Source organism: Engystomops pustulosus, chromosome 7 (genome assembly GCF_040894005.1).
Source record: "Engystomops pustulosus chromosome 7, aEngPut4.maternal, whole genome shotgun sequence".
Classification (NCBI taxonomy): domain Eukaryota; kingdom Metazoa; phylum Chordata; class Amphibia; order Anura; family Leptodactylidae; genus Engystomops; species Engystomops pustulosus.
This window is the reverse complement of record NC_092417.1, coordinates 109,169,840-109,188,281: the sequence shown is the minus strand read 5'-3', so window position 1 is coordinate 109,188,281 and position 18,442 is coordinate 109,169,840. Positions and strand designations below refer to the sequence as shown.

Here is an 18,442-nt window from a genome sequence, read left to right as displayed (position 1 = left end):
ATTACATAGCTGTGAGGATTTAGAGGGAAGACATGAGCTGAAAAATCTTCCCAGAAAACTTGAGACATTCCTAAATTTCTTCATCTTCTAATAACTATTGTGTTGCGTAAAAATCTTGGATCTAGAGATAGGTATACAATTCCAATCCAGTTGAATTAACTAGAACCTGGATTAACTATTAACGAGTCTTCAGCCATATATAGAGAAGGTAGAGACAAATGCTTATAGGAATCAAGTGGAGCGCATTCACACAATGTGATGAAGAGCCTGATTGGGTTCATGTGACAAAGGTATTTCCTGACCAATATTTGAATGGGGCCTCTTTAGTCGCAGATGTTATGATGATTTTAAATAATAAAGGCAAGAAATGAACAAAAGATCCTCTGTCTGTGCTGATAATAAGCTTTTGGGGATATGGCCCCTCTTACATTAACTTGAATGTGGCATCTTTTATCCATGTAACCCTCTGTTATAGAATTGGTGTAGCATAAAAAGAATGTCCGGTCATGCAGTTATTGGATGCATCTATATCTTTGAATTATAGAATACATACTGCAGATGTAGATAGAACAAGCTAATGTCAGATTAATAGATTATGTATTGTTAGATAGCTAAGGAATGATTTATATAAAGACAAATAAATGTTAGATATGAGATTGATAGTAATATTCATAATAGATAGATATGAATTAAATATGACATACATTTTGAAGATCAAGACGGATAGATATTAGAACTGTGCATCAAAAAATATAGGTAGATTGATAGATACTATAGATCTAGATATATAGGGATAGAAATAGCACATTGGATGAAGAGATGGATGGAGATAAAGATATATAATGTCATTTGTGATTTCCAGATGTCTAGCTCCTTGTAAAGTATCTTTCTCTTCCCCTCTCGCTGCATATATATGATCAGTCATTCTGCACACTTCACATAATTCTTTTCCTGGACGATACAACAAATAACCAAGTGGCTCCCATTGCCAAGACATCTATAACAGTGACGGTTTTACTGCTCGGCAGCTCTCTGCCAGAGAGGTCTCCTCATCTAAAGCATGGGGCTAATTTGTGAATCGTCAGTTGGAGTTACGAGAGAAGAGCTGCAATGTAATCTTCCAGCAGCTCTATGGATAGATCAAGTATTGAGACAGAAACTACACTAGTTATGAAAAACCACACATGTCATGTGACATAGTTGCTCGGCATTAATTCTATTCCCCAGAATTCCTTTTTGGGGGGCGCAATGCCGAAGTTATATTAAAGATAACCTATTACCACATTTTTCACATATATAGCTAGTGACAGGTTCCCTTAAAGCCCTATTAACTAACTGACACCTTTCTTTTAGCAAGAAATTGTTTCCCTCACATCCCGATCAAATCATACTTTTTCTCTTACCTGGTACCAAAGGGGGTGTGGAATTCTTGCCCAAATCCAGCAGCTTCTCCTCATGTCCCATGCCTCTTTTTACCATTCAGCACTTTATGTCATGTGACCAGGGTGATGTCATTTAATATCCGTTACCCCTTAACATTTAAAAAATCTACTCCATGTATGCATCGGATGACATGAAATCACAACATGCTTCCATGTGCTCTGATATATTCATGGCATAGGTTTTGCAAATATTAAGGAGTAAAGGACCTTAGATGAGATCAACCTGGTCACATGATGTGAAGTACTGCATGATGTAACAGAGCTCTCTCTTAATGTTCCAGCAAGGCATTGTGTAAAACATATGACAAATGAATTTAGTAGCTTGTTCCATCCCAGGCCTACCTTCTGCTTATTTCAACACTTCACACAGAAACCCTGCTAACCTTATAAAGATTCAGTGTATCTCCTCTTCTTCTCCTCCACCTGTAACCCTTTTTATATGTGCCGTATGGAATGCCCACTCTGTGTATAATAGAAAGAGGTCATGAACTGATTCTAGTTTAAGTCTTTTGACATGCTCGTGATCACGGAAACATGGATCCAGCAGGATGACTCCGCCTCTGTTGCAGCATTGTCTTATGGCGGTTTACACTTTTCTCACTGTTCCTGACCTGAGAATAGGCAGGGAGGAGGGGTAGGCATACTCCTCTCCCCATGAAGCACTTTACAGGTCATTCCTCCTCTACCCTCTCTTACTTCCCCATTTTTTGAGGTCCACACCCTCAGACTTTTCTGCCGATTCTCTCTTTCCACTGTCAGACCATAACTTCCTTTCTTTTACTTTCAATAATTCTTCACCTTCTCAGAATGCTTCTACCCATCATTCATACTGTGACCCACGTACAATACATACTCACCGGCTCATAGAAAACTTACAATCTGCACTGTTCCCCATCTCCTCTTTCACCTGTCCAAACCTAGCTACTAACAACTATAATCACACTGTTAGTGAGTAGTGCCATCTAATCTAGCGCACTTCTATCTGAAATTTTCAACACACATGCAGGAAACCTTGGCACACCGAACAAACCCGTTTCCTTCAGCAGTGCTCCAGGATTGCCGAACATCTGTGGAGAAAGTCGGACAGATCTATGCTAAATACTTAGAACTCTGCCCTTCACCTTGCTAAACAGGTCTATTTTACTAATCTAATTTCCTCTCTCTTTAACAACCCCAAAAGGCTCTTTGATACGCTTCACTCCTTACTAACACCAAAGAAGAAGTCTCCAGGCTCCTTTCCTCTGCTCGACCCACTTATCTGCATCAGTGACCTCATCCCCTCAGATCTCGTACAGTCTCTCTCCCCGGCAGTAACTTCTCACCTCACTAAAATCTTCAACCTCTCTCTCTCTTCCGGTGTCCCCTCTTGTTTCAAGCATGCTGTTATTACTCCTTAACTAAAGAGACCTTCACTGGACCCAACCAATGCTACGAACTACAGACCAGTTTCTAACCTCCCTTTCATCTCCAAACTCCTGGAACGCCTGGTCTATTCTCAACTAACCCGCTATCTCTCAGCTAACTCCCTCCTTGACCCCCTGCAATCTGGTTTCCGCTCTATGTATTCCACTGAAACTGCCCTTTCTAAAGTCTCCAATGATCTCCTCACGGCAAAATCCAAAGGTGACTATTCGCTCCTCATTCTTTTGGATCTATCGTCAGCTTTCGAAACTGTGGACCACCAGCTCCTCCTCCGGATGCTTTGCTCCATTGGCCTAAAGGACACTGCACTCTCTTGGTTTTCTTCCTATCTCTCTGACCACACTTTCAGTGTCTCCTTTTCTGGATCTTTCTCTTCTCATCTTCCACTGTGTTGGGGTTCCTCTGGTCCTCTTCTATTCTCCCTTTATACTAGCCCCATTGGAAAGACCATCAGCAGATTTGGTTTCCAGTATCACCTTTATGCTGATGACACCCAGCTGTATACTTCTGCACGTAACATCACCCCTGCCTTAATCCAGAACACTAGCGAATGTCTCTCTGCTGTCTCTAACATCATGTCCTCTCTCTTCTTGAAACTTAATCTTTCTAAGACTTAACTTCTTGTCTTTCCACCATCTCGGTCCGCTGTTTTGGGGTTGTTATGGACTCTGACCTCTTGTCTTGACCAAATATTCAATCTCTTCTCGCTCTTGCCAGATGCATCTAAGAAACCTCTCGAGAATCCGACATTTTTGACAATTGAAACTTCTAGAAATGCTATTTGTTGCACTTATTCACTCTCGACTAGACTACTGTAACTCCCTACTAATCGGTCTTCCACTCGCTAAAATCTCTCCGCTACAATCTATTCTTAATCGGGCAGCCAGGCTGGTCTATCAGACCAAACCCTACATGGATGCCTCCAGTTTGTGCCAATCACTGCACTGACTGCCCGTCTCCTTCCGTATTCACTTTAAAATAATAACCCTCATCCACAAAGCTCTGCATAACGCTGCACCTCCCTATCTCTCTTCTCAGGCTATCGTCCTTCTCGTGCTCTTCGATCCACCAGTGATATTAAATTAATCTCTACCTTAATTGGAACCTCTCATGCACGTCTCCAGGACTTCTCCCAAGTTGCTCCAATCCTCTGGAATGCCTATCCCCGGATTCTCAGATTAATACCCACCCTCCAAAACTTAAAACGTGCTCTTGAAACCCATCTCTTTAGGCAAGCATATCACACTCGCTAACAGCATGAAACATCAACTCTCCATTTACTAATCCATCCTATGTCCCATCTCCCAACTGTTATTCAGCAAACAGCAGACATACACAAAGTTCCAGGCTTCTCTGCAGTCACTTTCACCTTGGACCCTGTAAATAAGATGGCGGTTGATGGCTGGTTCAAGCAGCAGAATTTTTAGTTATGAAATTATTTATTAAATTATTTTATATTGTTCCCTTATAAAGAACGGCTGGACCATTCTACAAGTTCTCTTACCTCTTGTGTCATCCCCTCATCCTCATAGTCTGTAAGCTCTTGTGAGCAGGGCCCTTACTCCTATTGTTCCATATGACTGTATGATCTTTGTAATGTAATATTATATTTGTATATATATGATTTGTAAAGCGCTACAGAATTTGATGGCACTCTATAAATAAAGATTATTATTATTGGTGTGTTGCAACAACAAATGCGCAAATACGGATGGAACACGAATGACACCTGTGTCTCATCTGTATTTTTTACATTCCAATAGACTTCTATGGGAGGGCAGAGCAAGAATAAGAATTGTGAGCTCATACACAGGGCCAAGGAAGCCACAGCCGTGTTTATTAGACCATTGGAATACATATGGATATGTGCTAGCTGTTGAAACATTGTTCACGTGCATGAGAGTTTACCCTGCTTTCACCATCAAATGTGTTTTTTCATAGCCATGCATTGGAAGAAAAACTCTGAAGTTAATACCCAAAAGTGGGGGTTCCCTTTAAGTATCCACCAGAGGAAGAATTCTTGACATATCTGTCATACTGTATAACAGATGCACAACTTTAAGAAAAGGCCAGTCCACATTAAGGCAAAGAAGGCAAGAAACGCGTGCTAAAAAGGATGTGTTTTGCAGTTACTCAGACAATCAATTTTCACACCCTAAATACTTCTTGCATCAAAGAAGATCCCTGCAGACTCTCACTTACAAGATTATTGATCAGTCCGAGGCTGCCCTGCTTAGTATTATGTGTGTTTCATTTGAGAGGTTATGGGTCGGACAACTGACAAGAAGTACTCAACCTTGACAAACTTCTAAACTGACTGAATCGCCCTTACCCGAGGAGGAAATTAAGTCTGAGGGAGAATGTGCAATGTTTTAATTTCTCAGTCCTCGCCGTGCTGCAGAGCCGCAGCCTGATGGAAAATTACCTTTTTTTTCTTTTCCTTTTTTTTTTTCTCTTCCTACGATGAAAATAATTAACAAGGTATTAAAAATGTTAAACTATCTTTTGAATGCATTAAGAAGAATTAAAAGAGCAATACTCATAATGAAATTATATTCCTCCAGCTTTTATGGGGGAAAAACCAAACTGATTTCCAGAAACGTTTTTACAATAATTTAATCCTAAGTGTTATGAAATATACAACTGCTCACAAATACATCTGTTACTAATTTCAATTTGACTGTTTTGGGTCACTTTTTTTTCTTGAGCTCAAGAGAAATCATTATTGGAATAAAACTATCGGTGGCTTCTGCCTGAATTTATATCCATAAAGCCACATATGAAAAGGGATATTACCTTTTTGTTGCATGTGTCCCATCTATATTCTAATGTGTATAACCTCCAATAGTCCTACTGATTAGCTGCAATCTATGGAGAAATCTACAGTAACAATTGTCCAATATCTAAATACAACTGAGGATTGAGGACTTTGGGGGTCATTTACTTACCTGCTCCTGTCGCGATCCAGCGGCGCGTTCTCCGACGAGGATTCGGGTCTTCCAGCGATTCACTAAAGTTGTGCGCCCGATGTCCACCAGGTGTCGCTGCTGCGCCGAGGTCCGCCGGAGTTCACCAACCTATTCCTGGTGAATGTGAGTGATTGATTTTGTGACACAATTCGTTTTTTAAATTCCGTGGTTTTTCCGTGTGTCAGTTTTCAATAATCTGGTCCACCCTGGACTGCTCAGGAAGTGTGCACCTTTAACATACAACGTGTGACACAATTCTGTCGAGTCGCTGTATTAAATGTGTCACAAAGTCTGACTAAGCACCAGTGCCAGGGTCCAGAGCTGCTGTGGGGGCCAACGTACGGCTGTACATAAAGAATGCATAGGGGTGATGGGGTCTGTATCTAATGGATCCATAGAGCCTCAAAGTTATTTTATACCATACTCTGTCACCCAGGGGCCGACTAATAATAAATAATAATTATTTTATTTCTAAAGTGCACACAGATTACGCAGCACTGCACAGAGCTTACCAAATCGGTCTAAAACCTGGAGCCGACACTGCTAAGCACTAACACGGTGGACATTTTTCTCCCTTACTGGCAAGTGCATGCAACACTTCTTACATACATCTACAAGCTCCAAATACATTCTTTCTAGTGCAAAGGCAGACAGAAAACTGGCACAGTCACTTTAATAGATCTGGCCCAATGAATTGTTGGAATCGTAATGCATTTAGACCTGATTTCACTGACCTGAATCACCCATTGAAGTAAATGGGTCCATGAAAGAACAGACCGTCCACATGGAAAGCACAACGTAGAATTTGCCTCACTTGTGTGAATGTAGCCCTTGCCTACCTGCACACAAAGGTGTGCTGTATCAGACCTGTAGTCCATTGTTTGTTGGTCATGTGTCACTGTTGAAATTTTAAAAACTGCCCAATTCACAAGCACCAGCAGAAATAGAACCAGCTCTAAGTTTTACAGCTCGAACAGCCAGTTCTCAGAGAGCCTGGAAACTATTGCTAAAATCTCTACCAGCTCAGACCTGGTCTAAATGGGTCTGACTGAGCCTCTTAGTAGTACTAACTGCGAAGCACGAGAGGGGGGGGGTGTATCCCAAGGAAGAAACCCTCTCTATTTTAAGTAATAATATAATAATTCCTTTATATAGCTCTCACAGATTATGCCTCTGTCCCCAATGCAGCTCACAATCTAATCAACCTACCTGTATGTTTTTTGGAGTGTGGGAGGAAACCGGAGGACCCGCAGGAAACCCACACAAACATGGAGAGAACATACAAACTCTTTGCAGATGTAGACCCTGGGACTTGAACCCAGGTCCCCAGCGCTGCAATGCTGTAATGCTAACCACTAAGCCACTGTGCTGCCCCATATAACTTTGCAAGGCTGTAATGCTAACCACTCAATCACTGTGCTGCCCATAGCACATTGCTAAAATTCATGCAGCTCATTATCACCCATCCTGTGGATAGGGTATAACTTGGTAACTCCCTTAAAGAAATATTCCAGACAAAACTGATATAACCGCTGCTCAGCACAAGACCTGAGAGATTGGAGCATGGCACAGAGATTCTGTCATTGGTGGCGGTGTGTTTTTAAACCATTGAACAGAACATCTTCTGTATTCTTAACCCTTTAAGCACACAAAAAAGAGGCACCATTAAATTATCTTAGGTTTTATTGAAACTAGATTAGTAGTAGAATTAAAGAGATCTAGAAATCACAAATACAGGCATGGAATGTTAAATCAACAATCTCTAGTGTACAAGTCAAGCACTAGTACAGTTAAGAAATTGTCCTGACATTTGGTGTGGGATAACACATCATGGTCATATATTGAACTTTCTCCAGTTTAGGCCATTGTATGAACCAATCATCACCCTCAAAATCACTTGTTTATGAACTACTGGATTGTGGAAATCTTGAAAGAGAAACATATTTATTACATGTGGTTCCCGTAAATATAATAAATGTGTCTTTCTTGCAAGATTGTAGTGCATTTTCATAGTGATTGCACTGCAATCTGCAGGCAGCATATTATATATCAGGAGGAACTGACACAACTTTATACCTCCCCTATAACTTCATGACATAGAAATCAGAGATTTAGGTGTATAAAATACAAGTTATGCTAAATATTTTTCCACAAAAGTAACAACCTCCTCAGCTTCTCCTGCTCTATAGTATGCTGCCTTCAGATTTAAATCGTTAATTCCTTACCAATGAAACAAAGATATGTGTATAACAGATAGATCCAGGTATCGGACAAAGATCAATGCTATGAGGAGGATCAGCTGTCATTCACCATTCCTTCTTCGAATTTAAGATCATTTTTATTTATATTTGATTTCTCCCTAAGTTTAAGACAAAGGAATCAGCTTAACTACCAACAAGAAAGAGATATTGTCCCTTTAACCCTGCAGAATTCCCCATTTCCCACTAGTACTTAACATTTTTCACTATGTTGTGACTGCTATTATTCCATTTAACACTAGTTAATCTGTATCAGAGGTATATAGAAACCCTCTTGATGATAGGGCTGGAAAGCTTCCAAAGCTGGCAGGTTCCTAACGCGCACACACTCCGTGTGTTTTGATCCTAACGGCGGCTCCCTGCTATTTGGACTGGCTGCCAACTCGTTCTTGGATAAGCCTCTCACTCAGCTCCCACAAGGCCTCGGCCGTCTCCTCTCTCTGGGCCTCCTGTGAGGGCAGGCATCGGCAGCAGTTGTTGAAGTACATCCCTCCTAGGCCTTCCAGGTCTGGGGAGACCGCACAGTAGACAGATGTGGCAGCTCCTTGTTGCTAAAAGAGAAAAGATATGTATCAATTGAATGGTGCCGTGTTAATTATATCCAGAATTGACGAACATCAGCGCAGTGTTAGCATCAGTGGCTCTGCTGAGCTTTCAGAAACCAGCCGAACTAGTAACACAATGAGATAAGACGTGATAAAGTAGCCTGGTTCTTTCTGGATCAATTCTAGAATTATATTTGGGTTTCTACAGCAAACATAGTATAAAAAAAATCATGTGAAAATATTATAGATAAAGACCATAGACATAGAGTAACATGTCTAATATGATTATAGTGTGTACATGTATATGTAGAAAATATCCCTTGTGATTAAAATCTGCAATGGATATGGACTACATTGGCATTGGTTTCAGGGGGTTCCTTTATTTTGACTGGATTGAATACAATATCTAAAACTGAGCCTCATAAGCAAAGATTTCCCAACATGGTAAAATTTGAGTTCCCATAGGCTCTAGAGGCAGGTTGCAATCATACCCTCATAGTAAGACCTCTTGCCCACAAGCGATTTCGATGCATGAAACCTTTATCAATCTTCCATCGTGAGATTGCTGGAACATCCGGCTTGACACACAGAAACTGGAACTGAAGTGACATGCTGGGCCGGACATTCCAGGGAGCTCACAATTCAAGTTTGATGCGAGTTTTAAGCATCAAACTCGCATGTGGGCAAGAGGCCTAATACAGCAATGTAAAAAAATAGTCTACCACCAGATCTGATGTTAACATTTCCTAGTATAACTTTGCATCCCTAATAGTTGCCAGAAAAACGCAACAAAAAATGGCCTCTTGGCAGTTTTGTAATCATGGACATCTCCAGCTGCATTCATTATTATTTTTTTTTTATATCTGGCCTGGCATGTAGGGAGGGGAGGCCAGCGCCTTGATGTAAAGAATTTACAAAAGGAATGATTACAGTTATAGTAAATAGCTTGCAGAGCCCTGTATTATGGTGTAGCTTTCTTCAGAGCCCAATTAGATGCATTTCACCTATTGTGCCACACCCCCAGAATGTCTTTAACCCATGTATATTCCATATTTGTAAATACATTACACATTGTAGCCTTTATATACAGAGTACATATACCACAGCCACTACATCAGCAGATGAAAAGCAAAACTCCACATTTATCCCTTTTCTATCATTGCAGTAATTTGTCCATTTGTATAGATCTTCTCTCCTCCCTTTCCAGAAATCAATTGAAGGCTCTTATTTAAAGGTATTATGTTTAACATCATTCCGTTGAAGGATGGACTCTGCCTCGTCAGATTCGCGGCCTGCTAATGCTGAGGAGCAATATAGTCTGACACATCTGATATAAAAAAATATGGCTCAGAATTAACCCAGGCACTCCAATTAAGCCCATCACGGAAAGTGCAATTGGGACGGCAGCCAATACTGTCCATACATTTCTGGTCAGGAGTATTTCACGCTGGCAAATGCTGCTGGGAACGCAAGTGTTTAAAGACAACCCCCCCCCCCCCCCTCACACACACATATAGCAGGAATGCCCAGGAAACTTTAACCACTGCATTGCCAGCCAGTCAGGATGGTAAGGGTTACCCTGGGTCAGTGCAATGCCCATCCATTTCTGTCAGTAAAAACCATAATAACAACATTTCTCTGGGCATCTGCCACCCATCATAATTGTACTTAAAGAAATGAAGGGGAAACATTATAGATTTAGATGTGGTTTTATTCACATTTTTGCCAGTAAGTTAATTAGCGAATTACCAGGAAATATTTTGGCAGCTATCTACTGCTACACAGGGGGATTGGGAGGTTTGAACGCTTCTTCCCCTGTCATTTGGACTACATTGTAACATAAGGTATTGTACATTTCTCTGACACTAAATTCTGAGCACCATATTTTATTTTTAGGTCCTATCCATCATTTTACAGATATTGTAAAATGCTAATAAGTCTCATAGACCTAATTCAAGGCATTTTAATAAAAACCTGATGTGGTGAAGATTGCACCATAAAGCATTTGTAATTTTCTTTTCATGTTTGGATACTACTGACACCCAGTATCCCGACTGTTGTGCAACTACAAATTCCAGCATGTCCAGACAGATGGAAAGCCACAGATTGTATAGGTAAACTGTAATCAGGGCGGCGCTAGCACTGGCAACCGGGGGGGGGGGGGCTGCATAAGGCTGTACATAAGCAATCCATGTGGGTGAGGGGGGGCTGTATCTAATGAATCCATAAGGGATGAGGGGGCTGTTTGGGATGATAAAATAGGGAATATTTTAGGAAACAGGACTGTTTAGTTACTGAATTTTTCCTGCTGCCACATGAGTTCACTGCAAAGTGGCCTACTGAGGCTCTGTCGCCCAGGGGCCTACTGAAACATGGAGCCGGCCCTGACTGCAATATAAGTAAACTCTAACATCAAGGCAAACAAGTCTGTGTGTCAATGGCATGTAAGGTCTTTGTGGCTTGTGCTTTTCTACTGTCTTTGACACAAACGTGCAGGAATAGGACCTACTCGCGTAGGAATAAGACCTGCTACATAATTTACATCTCAGGCTGTCGGCTCACACATGGGGCTATGGAAACCACAGAAATGTCTGTAAGCCTATAGCATTACATGGACACTTGTGCTTAGGGCCAGTTTAACTGTGGTGAAGCCCCCTGGGCACAAACTGTCTTTTTCAATAAAGTTTTTTCTAGTAAAGTAAAAGTTGCTATAATGTATACAGTAAATATTTGTATATGTAAATACAACCCCCCAGTAATAAATATATCTATATACTCTGTGTGTGAATATACTGTTTATTGTATGAATATAGTGTGTGTATATAGTATATGTGTGGATGGGTAGGTGGGTGTCTGTGTAAGTATGTAGTGTATGAGTGCAGGACTGTATGTGTGTATATAAATATATTCATGTAAAAGGGTATAGACATAGTAATAATATAATTTTTTTTTATCTTCAAAGGAAACGGGAACCCAATGCTGAAGTCTTCTATGGGGCCTGAATTCTCCTGGTTATGCCCCTGGGTATTCTGCTGTGTGACAGAGTAGAATAAAAGAAAACTTTTGCCATGCTGTATTCTCCTATTTTACCCCAGGTCCACCATTATATATAACCTCTTAGCAGAAATATTCTCCTCTTTCAAAACCATAGCCTGTCCTATGGGATTAAAGAGGAGAATATTTCTACCATGTGACTAAATTATAAGGGTGATAAATTAGTCTAATGTAAACTAAACTAAAATATTTTCCTCATTAACCAATCTTGCGGATGCCACATGGCAGGAATATTCTTTCGTATTTAAGAAAATAAATAAAAAACAACACAAATACTTTCATAAAAGGTGATGTGTAAAACTTCAATGGTAGAGGGGAGTGCTGTTTAATATTAACCTTTTCCTGCCGAGGACATAGATCATACATTCTGACAAGGTGCCAGAGGACCAGATATATCCACTGTTAAAATTCCAGGAGTGCTTTTTTCTTATACATATCCTACTCCTAACAGTTAATATCTTCTGTTCTGTATCATCTAAAAACATATTTCTTATGCAGCATTAAATTGACACCAGAACTGTTTTTATGTGCCACTGAAAAGTTATAGCCCTCTGAAATGTGCCCCCTTCCTAACTCCAGGCTAACAGCCTTGAGATAGTAAAAATACTGCCTGTAGCTGCACCTGAAAAAAGGCTAACACGGGGCCTCAGGGCTAGAATACATAGCTACCAGTAATAAATACATACAGCCCCCTAGTAATAAATAAACACAGCCGCCCAGTCATTGATATATGTAGCGCCCCTGTAATACATATATATATATATAATGCACCCAGTAAAAAAAAAATACAAAAGAAGGAAAACTTTACTTACCTTCTCTACTGCTCCCTCAGTGCCCCTCCTCCTCTTCGATCAGTCAGATGTCTGGCTCAGGCACTGCATTGTGCCTGTGCCAGGACTGTGAGGTCCCATGCACTCTCACTTCCATAGACACAAGTATGTGGAGGGGGATCCGGGTCTTCATCCCGGATTCAATCTCTGGACATATAGTGGGCGCTTCACGTACATATAGCATAAATCCCAGTACATGTAGCCATGCGACTGCCCGAATCGTCCACACTATAATCCATCATTGGTTGGTAGGGGCCCCTTTAAGAGGAAGGTGTTGGGTTCCCAGGAGCCCTCCCCATAAGCCAGCCCTGAAACAACTTGCAATACTAGAGCATTTGAGATGCCTTCTGCAATATGGAAAGCAAAGGCTTGGGCTACATAGAAAAAAAAACAAAAGAAAAACAAAGACCCTGGGATCCTAGAAATGCAACTAGGAGAGAATGCCACCATAAAAAACAGCCCTGCAGTACAAGCCCATAGCAGTCTATGAAAGTCATATTATATCTCAAATAAGGTTGCAGGGCTGTAGCAATAGGACAATGGCATAGTACCTCAATGAGAACATAGCTACCCAGTATGTAGCCTACGTCCCCTCATCTTCTAAGGACTGAGCAGGTGGGGAGCTTTAGATATCATCTGAACCCTGAGTGACAATTTCATTTTCAAAGCTATTTTGAGTGTAATAACAAGTTTTAATTTTTCACTCATCATCCCAGGGTAGACGTTGCGGCAGCGAGGTGGAGGGTTGTCAGGCAACTAATTAGTGCACCATTCTACACTACTGATAGGAACTAAAACCCTTGCAAGTACTGATAAAGCACTGAGCCCTTTAATCACTTCCTGATGACTTTAAAATGTCAACCAGTTTGTGTCGTGTCAGTCTGTCATGTGACAAGGACACCGCGCTGAATAGAATTAATGTTAACAAATTCAGCTAGGAGGAAAATGGCTCTAACAATGGACTTGTCACTGACAGTACCTCATTCACTTTGATGTAAAATAGGAGAGCATTTGACTCATAAATAGAAGAAAACATTTAGAAAACCAGTCATTAATCGACCCAATTCCCTGTAGGTGTAAGGACACTCATTTTGGTTTTCTAAACCAGTATACAGGGCCGGAAACCAAAAGGACAAATGGTAACGTTCTTTTTTCTGTAATTACTCCTGGTTTTGGCTTCAAAAAAACTTCATCTAAAGGCCTAAATGTGTGTCCGCACCTTTACCATCTTATAGCATGCCTGTCAGGTCATAGGATGGTTCCACCACTGAAGCCATGGCAAAATATGACTTGCTGTGTTCTTTTTTGTTAGCAAGCAGAAATAAAAATAAATGAAATGAATCGGAGACATATAGTAGGCAAATCCACTACATAACAAGCCAACTAATAATACGCCATAGATCGTACTAATACTCTCATATGTTACGGAGTCTTCTGTAGGCTTATATGTAACTGGGCTTGCATTTTCTAAGCCTACAGTAGGCTTTATTAGATAATGCAATACCCCCTGCCCCCAAGACTCTTCATCAGTCTGCAGTATACAAAAAGTCTATAAAATTAAGTCCTATAAATAAAAAATACTATAAGGTATGCCCACTCTCAAATAGAACTTCAACTCTACTACACATGTATAATTAGAGGACATTGTCCATTATGCATAATCCTTGTCCAGACTATGACTGGATTGAAATCAAGGCTGGCAATGTGCACTAGTCCCAATGAAACATCTGTCACTCTACATCTTGCTGGCAGACCGGGGAAGGAGTTAAGTGAAATGTTGCTCTTTACAAGACGAGACTTCTTTACTATCTTTACACGACTATGTTCAAACCGGGCCTTCCACCAAACGGCTAGTGGTGTCAGAGAAACACATTGTCACAGTGATGGAAGCGACTAAATTGATGTCCTCATTTGTTCCCCCTTTAAGCCATTTAACTTAAATACCATTAGATCTCGTCAGTTTTGTGCTAGCGAGCAATGGGAAAGTTAACAAGCAAGTGACCTTTCTGGAGAGCAGCAGTAATAAGATATCACTGCCATCCTCTGAGTCTCTCACCAATATCCATCTACCTACTCTAGAGTAAGTAAGAACAGGCTAATGATGCCAATGTGCACTTCCTCCATGTATATAGATAGTGATGTTTAGGCCTGGCATAGCAATCATGAGTCATATTGGTAACTCCACATTATATTAACACCAACCAAATTTTATTGTGTCCTAATAACTCAATAAGCTTTAAGAATTAGGACGGTTGTCCCTGTAACCGGTTGACTATCTCCATCCTGTTGTAAGCGCCACCCTTTGTTAACATCAGTCATTGTTCCGAGCAATACTTAATAATTAAATATAGTTCTGCCCCATGGCATATACCATGCAATACCACATAGCAAGAACATTACAAGAAATCAGGGATCAGTTCTGGTGTACAGGATAAGCCCCCCACCAATAAGACCTGTGATCTTCTTGCACCAATTGGTTTAATAGTTTAAATGTGCCACAATTTTTCCCATTGTTGCTCCTTGATCATTCGAAGGAATGGTGGGGTGTTACCAGAGAGAATGGGAGCTTAGGTATATGAGGTATATGTGGGTATGGACTCTGCTAGTCATTAACCTGGTGTCTAAGTAGATGAACAACCATCAAACTGGTGTCTAAGTAGATAAACAACCATTGAGTCAAAAATGATGGATATTCACGTCCTGCTTAAGAAGTTATAGCTCTTCACTTTTTAACACCTATTATCTGTCACAAAGAACACTGAAGATGAATATATCCAGAAGAGAAAAGGGTGTTGGGGTGCCCAGCTGAATCGGTGTAAGTGAGGCATGGGCATGGGGAGGGAGAGAGTTTTGTTTGTTTTGTTTTTGTCTTTTTTGGGTAAGGTCGTTGATTTATCAAGGTTTATCAAGTGTAATTGTGAAATTATTTGTCGAGGGTGGGTGGTAGTGGGTTTAAAGGTATTATCTGTTACAATTCATGCTGTATCGGTATTTTGTGAAAAATTGTATATGTATCTATGAATATTTTTGTACCGTATATTTTGTATAATAAAAAAAAATTTAAAAAGGAAAAAAAGAAGATGAATATATCCATATTGCAGAGAATCAGCCTATATAAAAATAATCTGTTTAAGATGTTGTGAAAACTGTTGGCTTACCTGAATAATGAATGTGTCTATACTATGATGGGGCTAAATTACAGTTCAATCACTGCAACAAACATAGAGCACTTGGCATTGTAGATAAGGGTCCTGATAAGAAAATAAAGAGAAATGAAGGCTGATATTTTTGCCTCCATTTTATATAGAAAAATGTTTAGAAAAACAGAGATGCTTTCCTAAAACAATAGTGTTACAACTATTTGGATATTGTATGTGGTATTGCTAATTTATTCCACCAGGGCAGATGTGCACTACCAACATTGTACCTGCTGGTAAGTGGTCTAACCAGACATGAAGAAAGAGCTGCAATACCACACATCACCCATGGACAGGTGGGGCACAGTTTTTTTGTAAGACAGTAACCATTTCGGCTCTTGAAACATAACAAGGCATCCTACCTAGATCATGCCTACAACCTTCACAAAGTAATCTTTGTATGTGAGCTTTCTCCTTCAGTCTGAGAGGAACCTATTAAGTTGAGTGTTGAAATGTTAAGCTGACATGGTCTTTGTGTTCAAGTGCAGCTGTACAATTCTCTCAATTGGAAGGGTCGAATGCTTGAGAGGATTGTTATCTTTTTCTAGACAAAACCCATTACTTTCACACTAGGAGGGGAGTGCACTATTTCCGACCACAATCATGTAGTGGCAGCAGTATAAATGAGCTCTGTTTATAAAGATCTATGTACTATGTTAACTCACAGGTCTTTGTAAGACTATATTTGCACATCACCATATTTCTACAACACTTTATGTCAAATAACCTCCTCTCAAATGAAGAAAACTGATTTTTAATCACAAAAATGTTGTAAGCAAATTGTCACTTTTGAATATCCCATAAGCCCCTAGTCTAAGAATGAGTTTGGTCCAATAAACGCACTACCTCAAATCACTGAACGAAGTTCAATTGAGTGATTCTAGGTTTGGGGCAGGAGATGCCACAAGCACACAGAGAAGAGTCTCAGATCAAGCTGGTTTAATAGCAAACTTCAAAATGGAACTGTCTAAATCAAAATTGTCAACTTACATACATGACAAAGCTATTGGTAACCCATTCCTGCACAATGCTGCTACAACATGGAAGGGAGGTACTTGACGCACCAAGCCATAAATGTACAATATGGTAAAGGTGCCTGAGCCAGAAACAACAGGTGTTTCTAAGAAAATTGCTGAACTTTTTCTGTGGAATACATAATACAACTTTTTATTTTCTAGCTAAAAAATGAGAAGACTGGACAGAAATGGGTTAAATCTGTAATGTTAATGGGGTAAGTATTCTACATATGACTTCAAAGCATTTTGGACCATTTGCCATGTTTGAAAAGGAGCAGTAATTAGGGTCTAATCACTTTCCTTGTTTCTGGGATGTGCGCATCTCATAATGATGAATTGCCCATTTGCAAATGATATCATGAAGATTCTAACAACCTGCGATTCTCAATGACTTTGAGTGAGAGTAGTGCGCGGCGAGACTGGGATGTTACTATCTGTCTGCTAGATGAGCGCTCCACTTTATAGGGGGTTTAATAAAGACAGCTAACGAGGCTTTGATAAAATGTAGAAGACCGTCTCTCCAGAGATAAAAGGGTGTTTCCAGTGTAATAAATGATGACATATCACTGCAATATGACCAGTGGGATTCCATCTGCTGGGACCATAGTGTCTCTCTCAGCACAGCTCCGCTCCCAGCCACCCACTACATAGAGAACTGCAAGTCCGATCCATTCACCTGATGGAGTTCTCTACAAAGCAGGTAACCTAAGAGCCGTCTCAAATGACAAATACCAAAGACACATTTTTCATGTTCATGCTCTCAAATCTCAACCCTGACCGTTCATAATGTTCTGGCAAATCTTAGTGCAGTGAAAATCTCCTTATGCAATGAAAAGGAGGAGCCAAAGCAGACATATATACGTACATATACGTACGTCTAGTACATATACGTATGCTGAAATATCCAGCCGAAGGGCGGTTGTCCAGGGAGTCAAAATATTATTAAAACAGACCAATATGGTGGATGTCATTCTGCTAGTCAGTCATAATTGTAGTCTGCAACAAATAGATTTTTCTGGCTCTCGTATGACTAGACAAAGAGGTGTGGCCTGTGAAAGAGGGCGTGGCATCTTACCAAAAAGGTTTGTGCTCCAAAAATACTGTTGAACCTACAGAAGTTTGTCCTAACTTTGTGGCGTAAAGTAAGCCAACTAATAGGAGGTGCAGAGTACGACTAGACAGTCTTATGCTGCACCAGATTTATCACCCAGCACCAGAAACACTTAAATGTATCTGGTGCAGAATAAGACTGTCTAGTCTAACTGCACTGTTTAACCTTAGGACACTTTTTATAAATCTGCCCCATTGTCTCTAAACACAGGGACATTCTAGCCAATCACTGGGCATAACAGTGAACAACTTCAGTCAGTGAGGTAAATTAAAGGGGTTGACCTCTTTGCCTCATCTTTTCTATAATATATCTGTAAATGTGGGGGACAGGATTATAGTTAATTTACCAATAGACATCTATTAAAAGTTCTGTGCCACTTTCTTCATATGCAAAGTCAAGCCTCCTGTCTTTTACCTCATCTGCCAGACATTTCTATCCATGAAATGGTTGCAAATGGAGGGTCATGTGACCTTATAATAGTATTTATGAATAAAAGATTGAGGTCCTGGCAGGGCGATTGCACATGGTCAGAGATAGATTACATGACCTTCCATCTGCAGCCATTTTATGGTCAGGTATATCTGGCTGATGAGGTACA

The 18,442-nt window shown here is 40.3% G+C and overlaps 1 protein-coding gene and 1 long non-coding RNA gene across 3 annotated transcripts in view; one reads left to right on the top strand and one right to left on the bottom strand.

The window, feature by feature from the left end:
- The window catches only part of LOC140068926 (uncharacterized), a 199,650-nt gene extending 194,110 nt beyond the window's left edge, over positions 1–5,540 (top strand). Inside the window, exon 3 of the long non-coding RNA XR_011848635.1 lies at positions 4,806–5,540. This is a non-coding gene — a long non-coding RNA (uncharacterized lncRNA). The remainder of the gene's footprint in view (positions 1–4,805) is intronic.
- A 1,958-nt stretch (positions 5,541–7,498) lies between these two features.
- Positions 7,499–18,442, bottom strand: part of WWOX (WW domain containing oxidoreductase) — a 799,245-nt gene continuing 788,301 nt past the window's right edge. Inside the window, exon 10 of one of the 2 annotated variants that reach the window (XM_072117504.1) lies at positions 7,499–8,642. In XM_072117504.1, coding sequence (XP_071973605.1) covers positions 8,454–8,642 — 189 coding nt within the window. In that variant the 3' untranslated portion in view covers positions 7,499–8,453. The remainder of the gene's footprint in view (positions 8,643–18,442) is intronic. The other variant, XM_072117510.1, reaches the window with a different exon arrangement.